Below are 9,833 nucleotides of genomic sequence, written 5' to 3'. Positions count from 1 at the left end.
TGTATTTTCCATGAATTTGTCTGCCTTTTCCATGAATTTGTCTATTTTTTCCTCATTTTTGTCTGCTTTTTGCTTCAACTCTTGGATAATTCTGAATATTAGAGATTTGAATTCCCTATCAGTTAGGTCTAGTGCCTCTTCTTCTACTGGAAGGTCAACTGGTGTTTTCTTTTGGACGCCTACTGGAACCATCCTCTCCTGTTTTTGTAAATGTTTTGATATTGTCTGCTGTCTTCGGGACGTTCAGTGGTTATTTTCCTCATCTATTGATTGTAGATTTGTTTCGTCCTGCTTTTTTGTTTTATTTGATTATGTCTGAGCAGGCGGGCTGTGCATTCTTTGTTGTTTGCTTATCTGTGGGCACGATACTTTTCACCTCCTTCTCCAATGGGTCGGGTCAGTCACTCAGGTATGGTACAGCAGGGCAGGTCCAGCTGAAGGGGAGTTGCTGGGATAGGTTTTTTGTGGCACGTACCAGGGCTGACAGTGCAAACCGGGAATCAGTGCACGGCAGTTTCCAGTAGACCGTGCCTGTGCTGCTTGGGAGTGTGATGTTAAGCGCACGGTGCACGTAGGCAGGAAGGAGGAGGTAGACTGTGATGTGTGGAGCTTCCCGGCCAATAGACAGTGGCTGCAGGAAGCAGAGGAGGCTAAGTGGGGGTGAAGAAGGGTAGGGGGGTGAAAAAGCCTATGTCGTGGGTTACCAGTTGTTCTGTCTCCTGCTGGAAGCTCCGTGAAGCTGCTTTCTCTTACCTCCTGTTCGCTAATCTCCGATAGGAGTCCAAGATGGCGGATCCATGCTGTGGTAGCTGATAGGGGGCCTCTGCTTGCATCTCTCCTCGTGCTCTGTTCTTGGTTAGTTTTTTATTCCATTCAGTGCTTGGCTGAGTTCTTTATCTCTTCATTTGATGCTAAGGGTTTCAGGATTGACGTGTGACTCTGTTTGACTTAGTTTTTCTAATCTTTGCTGTGGAGGGACAGCATGGTGCTTCTGACTATAGCACCATGTTGCCCCACAATCAACCATCTTGACCTCACAGACATATATAGAACACTCCACCTAACAGCAGCAAAGTATACACTCTTTTCAATACACATGGAACATTCTCCAGAACAGACCACATCTTATGTCACAAAGCAACCCTCAACAAAATCTAAAACAATGAGATAATACAAAGCATCTTCTCTGATCACAACGCCACAAAAGTAGAAACTAATAACAGTAAGAGCAAGGGAAAAAAATCACATACATGGAAACTGAATAACAGTTTGCTTAAAAATCACTGGGTAATAGCAGAAATCAAAGATAGAATCAAAAACTTTCTAGAATCAAAAACCTATGGGACACAGCTAAGGCAGTGCTCAGAGGTCAATTTGTAGCAATAGATACACACATCAAAAAAGAAAGGACAAAATCAAAATGTTAGCCCTACAACTCCAACCAATAGAAAGAGAACAAAAAAAGAAGCCCACAGCCACCAGAAGAAAGGAAATAAAAAAGATCAGAGCAGAAATAAATGAAATAGAGAACAGAAGAACAATAGAAAGAATCAACAAAATCAAAAGTTGGTTCTTTGAAAGGATCAATAAAATCAACAAACCACTGACCAAACTGATAAAAGAAAAACAGGAGAGGAAGCAAATAACTCAAATAAGAAATAAAATGGGGGACATTACAACAGACTCAACTGAAATAAAAAGGATCATAACAGAGTACTATGAAAAATTATGCTCCAACAAATTTGAAAACCTAGAGGAAATGGACAAATTTCTAGAAACACACTACCTACCTAAACTAACACAAAATGAGGTAGAAAATCTGAAAAGACCCATAACAAGAGAAGATATAGAAAAGGTAATTTAAAAAATAAAAAAAAATCCCAACAACAATACAAAAAGTCTTGGTCCAGAGAGCTTCACCAGAGAATTCTACCAAACATTCAGAGAAGAGCTTGCATTAGTATCACTCAAACTATTTCAGAAAAGGAAGGGATGCTTCTGAATTCATTCTATAAAGCCAGCATAACCCTGATAGCAAAACCAGACAAAGACACCACAAAAAAAGAAAATTACAGACCAATACCTCTCATGAAAATGGATGCAAAAATTCTCAACAAAATTCTAGCCAACAGAATTCAGCACTATATTAAAAACAAAAACACCACAACCAAGTGGGATTCATACTAGATATGCAAGGATGGTTCAATATTAGAAAATCAATCAATGTAATCCACTACATAAATAAAAGAATCACATGATCATCTCAATTGATGCAGAAAAGGCATTTGATACAGTCCAACTCCCATTCCTGATAAAAATTCTCAATAAGATATGAATAGAAGGGAAATCCTTCAACATAATAAAGGGTATCTATAAAAAACCAACAGCCAACATCATTCTCAATGGAGAGAGGCTGAAAACATTCCCCTTGAGAATGGGAACAAGACAAGGATGCCCATTATCACCACTCATATTTAACACTGTGCTGGAAGTTCTAGCTAGAGCAATAAGGCAAGAAAAAGAAATAAAGGACATCCAAATTGTTAAGGAACAAGTAAAACTATCCTTATTCACAACAGACAATATGATACCATACATAGAGAACCCTAAAGACTCTACAAGAAAACTACTGGAACTAATAGAAAGATTCGGCAGAGTGGCAAGATACAAGATAAACATACAAAAATCAGTTGGATTCCTATACACCAATAAACAGAACTACAAAAAGGTAATCAGGAAAGCAATGTCATTTATAACAGCCCATAAAAAAATAAAATCTTAGGAATAAATCTAACCAGGGACGTAATAGGCCTATACAAAGAAAACTACAAAGCACTACTGCAAGAAACCAAAAGAGACCTACATAAATGGAAAAATACATCATACTCATGGGTAGGCAGACTCAACATTGTGAATATGTCAATTCTACCCAAAGCAATCTACAAATACAGTGCAATCCCAATCTGAATACCAACCACATTCTTTGAAATGGAAAAACTAATCATTAACTTTATAAGCAAAGGAAGGAGGTCCTGGATAAGTAAAACAGTATTGAAGAAAAACAACAGAGTAGGAGGCCTCGCACCTCAGAACCTACTACACAGCTACGGTAGTCAAAACAGCCCGGTAGAGGTACAACAACAGATACACTGACCAATGGAAGAGAATCAAGAACTCAGTTGCAAATTCACCTACCTACGGCCACCTGATCTTTGACAAAGGCCTAAAATCCATTAAATGGAGAAAAGACATTCTTTTTAACGGTGCTGGCAAAACTGGATGTCCATCTGTAAAAAAATGAAACAGGACCCATACCTCACACCATACACAAAAACTATTTCAAAATGGATCAAACATCTAAATATAAAACCAAAAACTATAAAGATCATGAAAGAAAAAATAGGGTCAACACCACGGGCCCTAATATATGGCATAAACAACATACAAACCATAATTAATAATACACAAACACCAGAAGATAAGCTACATAAATGGGATGTCCTAAAATTTAAACACTTATGTCCATCAAAAGACTTCACCAAAAGAGTAAAAAGAGAACCTACAGACTGGGAAAAAATTTTCGGCTATGACATATCCAACAAAGTTCTAATCTCTAAAATCTATAGAAACATCCAACACCTCTACCATAAAAAGACAATCCAATTAAAAATGGGCAAAGGATACTAACAAACACTTCACCAAAGAAGACATTCAGGCAGCTAACAGACACATGAGGAAATGCTCACAATCACTAGCCATTAGAGAAATGCAAATCAAAACTACAGTGAGATACCATCTCACCCCGACACTACTGGCATGAATCAAAAAAAAAAAAACAAAAAATAACAAATGATGGAGAGGATGTGGGCAGATTGGAACTTTTATGCACTGCTGGCGGGAATGCAAAATGGTACAACCATTTTGGAAAACAACATGAAGCTTCCTTAAAAAGCTAGAAATAGAAATACCATACGATCCAGCAACCTAACTCGTAGGAATATATCCTAGAGAAATAAGAGCAGTCACATGAATAGACATATGCACACCCCTGTTCATTGCAGCATTATTCACGATAGCCAAAGCATGTAAACAACCTAAGTGCCCACCAACAGAAGAATGGATAAACAAACTATGGTACATACATACAGTGGAATACTACACAACAGTAAAGAAAAATGATCAATCTGTGAAACATCTAACAACATGGATGAATCTGGAGGGCATTACACTGAGTGAAATAAGTCAGTCATGAAAGGACAAATACATGAGACCACTATTACAAAAACACATGAAAATGCTTCCACACAGAAAGAAACAATCTTTGATGGTTCCCAGGGAGGGAAGGGGTGGAGAGGGAAAAACACTAACTAGATAGTAGATAATTGGTAACTTGAGTACAGGAAAAGACAGTATACAGTACTGGGGAAGTTAGCACAACTTGACCAGGGAAAAGTCCTAGAAGCTTCAGACATATCCAAACGCCCTGAGGGACCAAGTTACTGGGCTGAGGGCTGGGGACCTCTAGCTCAACTGGCATTAACACAGTTTATTAAAAAAATGGTCTACATCCTACTTTGAGTAGCAACTGGGGTCTTAAAGGCCTGCGTGCGGCCACCTAAGATACACCTACTGGTTCCATCCCAGCTGGAGCAAAGGAAAATGAAAAAGACCAAAGAAACAAGGGAAAGACTAGTCTAAAGGACTAATGGACCACAACTACCACAGCCTCCACCGGACTGAGCCCAGAACAACTAGATGGCGCCAGTTACCACCACCAACTGCTCTGGCAGGGCTCACGATAAAAGGTCCTGGAGACAGTGGGAGAAAAACAGAACGAAATTCAAATTCACAAAAATTAATTTAAAAAAAAAAAAAAGAACTGGCCCCAGCTACCACCACTGACTTCTCTGACCGGGATCACAACAGAGGGTTCTGGACAGAGCTGGAGAAGGATATACAACAAAATTCTAATACAGAAAAAAAGACCAGATTTACTAGCCTGACAGAGACTGGAGAAACCCCAAGAGTATGGTCCCTGGACACCCTTTTAGCTCAGTGGTGAAGTCACTCCTGAGGTTCACCATTCAGCCGGGGATTGGACAGCCCCATAAAACAAAATGGGACTAATGAGGCACAGCAATCCAGGGGCAAGGACTAGAAGGCAGAAGGGGACAGGAAAGCTGGTGATAGGGAACCCAAGGTTGAATAAGGACAGTGTTGACATGTAGTGGGGTTTTAACCATTGTCATAGGGCAATATGTGTACTAACTGTTTAATGAGAAACTATTTGTTCTGTAAACCTTCATCTAAAGTGAGAACAGCAGCACAACTGGAAGAACATAATAGACGTAACCGAACTGTACATGTAGAAATTTCTGAAATGGTGTATCTTTGGCTACGTATATTTTCACCAAAAGAAAAAGAAAAAAGGGTCCTCCAAGGCTGAGAAGGGAGCGTGTTGACATGTTGTGGGGTTGTTATAACCAATGTCATAAAACAGTATGTGTACTGACTGTTTAATGAGAAAATATTTGTTCTGTAAACCTTCACCTAAAGTACAATAAAATTCAAAAAAAAAAAAAAAAAGACCTGGCTTGCTGGTCTGACTGAGACTGGAGAAACCCTGAGAGTATGGCCCCCGGACACCCTTTTAACTCAGTACTGAAGTCACTCCTGAGGTTCAGCCAAAGATTAGATCTATAGGGCCAACGGTAACATATATGAGGGACATGCTTCATAGTTCAATCATATATATGAGACTATTGGGCACACCAGCCCAAAAGCAAAGACGAGAAGGCAGGAAGGGACAGGAAAACTGTACGAATGCAAACAGGGAACCTAGGGTGGAGAAGGGGAGAGGGTTGACACATCACGGGGTTGGCAACCAATGTCCCAAAACAATTTGTGTATTAACTGTTTAATGAGAAACTAATTTGCTACGTAAACTTTATCTAAATCATAATAAAAAAATCAGTACGCTAAAAAAAAAAAAGGCTCCAGGAATTGACAGAATACCAGTTGAGATGTTTCAACAAACAGATGCAGCGCTGAAAGTGCTCACTCGTCTCTGCCAAGAAATCTGGAAGACAGCTACCTGGCCAACTGACTGGAAGAGATCTATAACTGTGCCCATTCCAAATAAGGGTGATCCAACAGAATGCAGAAATTATAGAACAATATCATTAAATCACACACAAGTAAAACCTTGCTGAAGGTCATTCAAAAGCAGTTCAGCAGCACACCCACAGGGAACTGTCAGAAATTCAAGCCAGATTCAGAAGAGGACATGGAACGAAGGATATCACTGCTGATGTTAGATGGATCCTTGCTGAAAGCAGAGAATACCAGAAAGATGTTTACCTGTGTTATATTGACTATGCGAACTCATTCAACTGTGTGGATCATAACAAATTATGGGTAACACTGCAAAGGACGGGAATTCCAGAACACTTAATTGTACTCATGAAGAACCTGTACATTGACCAAGAGGCAGTTGTTCGAACAGAACAAGCGGATACTGCATGGCTTAAAGTCAGGAAAGGTGTGCATAAGGGTTGTATCCTTTCACCATACTTATTCAATCGGTATACTGAGCAAATAATCTGAGAAGTTGGACTGTATGAAGAAGTACGTGGCATCAGGACTGGTGGAAGACTCAGTAACCACCTATGATATGCAGACGACACATCCTTGCTTGCTGAAAGTGAAGAGGAGTTGAAGCACTTTCTGATGAAGATCAAAAACTACAGCCTTCAGTATGGATTACACCTCAACATAAAGAAAACAAAACTTCTCATGACCTGGACCAATAAGTAACATCATGATAAACAGAGAAAACACTGAAGTTGTCAAGGGTTTCATTTTACTTGGATTCACAATCAATGTCCACAGCAGCAGCAGTCAAGAAATCAAATAACACATTGCATTGGGCAAATATGCTGCGAAAGACCTCTTTAAAGTGTTAAAAAGCAAAGATGTCACTTTAAAGACTCAGGTGTGCCTGACCCAAGCCATGGTGCTTTCAATCGCCTCATATGCACGCGAAAGCTGGACAATGAATAAGGAAGAACAAAGAAGAATTGATGTCTTTGAATTACAGTGTTTGTGAAGAACAGTGAATATACCATGGACTGCCAGAAGAATGAACAAAATTGTCTTGGAGGAAGTACAGCCAGAATGCTCCTTAGAAGTAAGGATGGCAGGACTTCGTCTCACATACTTTGGACATGTTATCAGGAGGGACCAATCCCTGGAGAAAGACATCATGCTTGGTAGAGGGTCAGTGAAAAAGAGGAAGACCCTTAATAAGATGAACTGACACAGTGGCTGCATCAATGGGCTGCTCAAGCATAACAATGACTGTGAGGATGGCGCAGGTCCAGGCAGTGTTTCATTCTATTGTACATGGGGTCACTATGAGTCGGAATCGACTCGATGGCACCTGACAACAACAGGTGAAAAAAGTGTTTCAAAGACGGTGGAGTGATGAACTGTGTCAGATGCCACTGATGGGTCAAGTAAAATGAGAACTAGGAACAGACCACGAGATTTGACAATATGGAGGTCACTATTGGCTTTCATGAGAGCAGCTTTAGTATATAGTAGATAGTTAAGGACAAATGCCTGAATGGTATAGGTTCAAGATGCAGTAGAGAAGGAAAAATTGATGATGCATGTCTTAGTTTCCTAGCGCTGCTGCAGAAATACAAGCGGGCAGCTTTAAAAACCAAAAAAACACGTTGCCGTCAAGTTGATTCCGACTCTTAGTGACCCTATAGGACAGAGGTAGAACTGCTCCATAGGGTTTCCAAGGAGCAGCTGGTGGATTGGAATTGCCGACCTCTTGGTTAGCAGCCGAACTCTTAACCACTGTGCCACCAGGGCTCCAGGGCAGCTTTAAAAACAGAAATTTATTTTCTCACAGTTCTGGAAGTTAAAAGTCCAAATCAGAGTCTCAGCCATGTCAGTTTCTTCCTTGTCAGTACCCCTAGTTGTTCCTTGATGATCCTCACATGGCATCCTGTCCCTCTCTCCTCCCTTCCCTGTGTGTGCATGTGTATGTGTCTAATCTGCTTTTTATAACTCAGAAGTGATTAGGTTTAGGACACAGTCTACAGTCGTATAGCCTCATTAACATAACAAAGAAAACCCTATTGCCAAACAGGATTACATCCCTAGGTATAGGGGTTAGGATTCCAACACATATGGTGGAGGGGGACAAAATCCAATCCATAATAATGCACGTGAGAAAGGAGAGAATTGCTGGACCAATGTCCTTGAGTAAATGAGAAGACACGGGGTCTAGTGATGAGCTGGCGTTTGCTAGTAGACAGTTCACCCAAAGTAACAGAGAGAATGTAGAAGATATGGGCATATATGTGGGGAGGAGGGGGCAAATATGGTGGTGGAAGTTCTCATCTGACTACATTTTCTCAGGGAGATGAAAAGCAAAGTTGAGAATGAGGATGGAGAAGATGGTGCCAGAGATTTGAAGAAATATGACAGATTTGTGTTCTTTCCTCACCGTGCTTCTGGGAGGCATGAGGTCCCAGGACAGAGCACCACACAGCCCCAGGTTTTGGGGAAAATGGTTTTCCAAATTTTAAAGACCTAGCTTTGCACTTCCCAGAGGGGCAAACCACTCTCAGTCTGAGTCTCAGCTTCTGCAACTGCAATGCTTGTATAAAGGTCTGACAACCTTAGAGGAATGTTCTAATGAGAAACCAGGGACTAAGTGATACAGTACTAGGCGACATTTGGACCAAGTCTTGCTCACAGCACTTTACACAAATTTTTTTCTTTGGTTTGCAAGACACCTTTTAGGAGGAGATCAGTACTATTTTTACCTAATTTTGTAGATGAGCACACTGAGGCACAGGGGGGTTAAGTGACTACTAGCCTAAGATCACACAACTAGCAAGTGTTGAAGCTAGCAATAATTACTTATTCTGCTGCCTCTTATATCTGCAGAGTACCTTAGAGTTTAAAAAGCACTTTCACGCACCATATATTTCATTGGGGCTTTACAACACATCTGTGAGGTAGAGACATCACTAGCTCCATTTTAAGGTTGAAAGAACTAAGGGTAAAGTCACAGAGGCAAGGTCAAATCCAAGCCTTCCAACTCTAAGAGAAGGGTTAGAAGCCCTGGTGGCACTGTGGTTAAAGCGCTGGACTGCTAGTGGAACTCGGGAATCTGGAGTTTTAAAACGCCCCACACCCAGGGTGATTCTTGTCAGCAGGTCTGGCGGCTCTGACAAATCTCGACCCGTCTTCCTGCTAAGAGCGAAAAGCGGGAGCCAGAGAGCAAGGGTCGGCGTTACCTTCTCGATCGTGCCTAGGAAGAGCTCCTTGGCAAAACCTCGGCTCCGCGGACTGGTGCGCAACGAGCGCTGGCTCGTCGTGAAGGCCGCCAGAGCCCGGCAGGCACGCGCCGCCGCCGCCGCGCGGAGGAAGAGTCCACCGCCGCTCATGCTGCCTGAAGTCGCTCAGATCACCCCTCTCACCTCTTCCTCAGCGCCTCAGTCTAAAGTACACCGGGTCGCGCTGCCTGATGACGCCACTGGCCTCCTAGGCCCCACCGGTCGCCAGTGCGCATGTGCTGCTTCGTGTCGCGGGGGAGGACAAGACGGTGGGGCGGGAGAAAGGTGCAGTTGGCAGCTTCTAACTTTGGTTGGTGGTGGCCCTCGGAAAGGTTTTATTTTCAAATGCTAGCGGTTGTTTGCATAACCCTCAGCCCTGAGAGTCTTCCCAAGGTACTTAAGGAGCGGCCCAGCTGCCTCCACTTGCCTCCCTCCCTGAGGCACGGCGAGGAGGACAAGATAAACCTAAAC

General features: G+C 41.9%; 1 protein-coding gene across 1 annotated transcript in view; it reads right to left on the bottom strand.

Moving 5' to 3' along the window:
• Positions 1–9,583, bottom strand: part of ACAD9 (acyl-CoA dehydrogenase family member 9) — a 94,336-nt gene extending 84,753 nt beyond the window's left edge. The window contains exon 1 of the mRNA XM_004368379.2: positions 9,324–9,583. Coding sequence (XP_004368436.1) covers positions 9,324–9,473 — 150 coding nt within the window. The 5' untranslated portion in view covers positions 9,474–9,583. The remainder of the gene's footprint in view (positions 1–9,323) is intronic.
• Positions 9,584–9,833: the final 250 nt, after the last annotated feature.

This window comes from Trichechus manatus, unplaced genomic scaffold, assembly GCF_000243295.1.
Source record: "Trichechus manatus latirostris isolate Lorelei unplaced genomic scaffold, TriManLat1.0 scaffold00001, whole genome shotgun sequence".
In the NCBI taxonomy this organism is placed as follows: Eukaryota; Metazoa; Chordata; class Mammalia; order Sirenia; family Trichechidae; genus Trichechus; species Trichechus manatus.
Note: the sequence above shows the minus strand (reverse complement) of the source record. Positions and strands in the feature narration are given on the sequence as shown.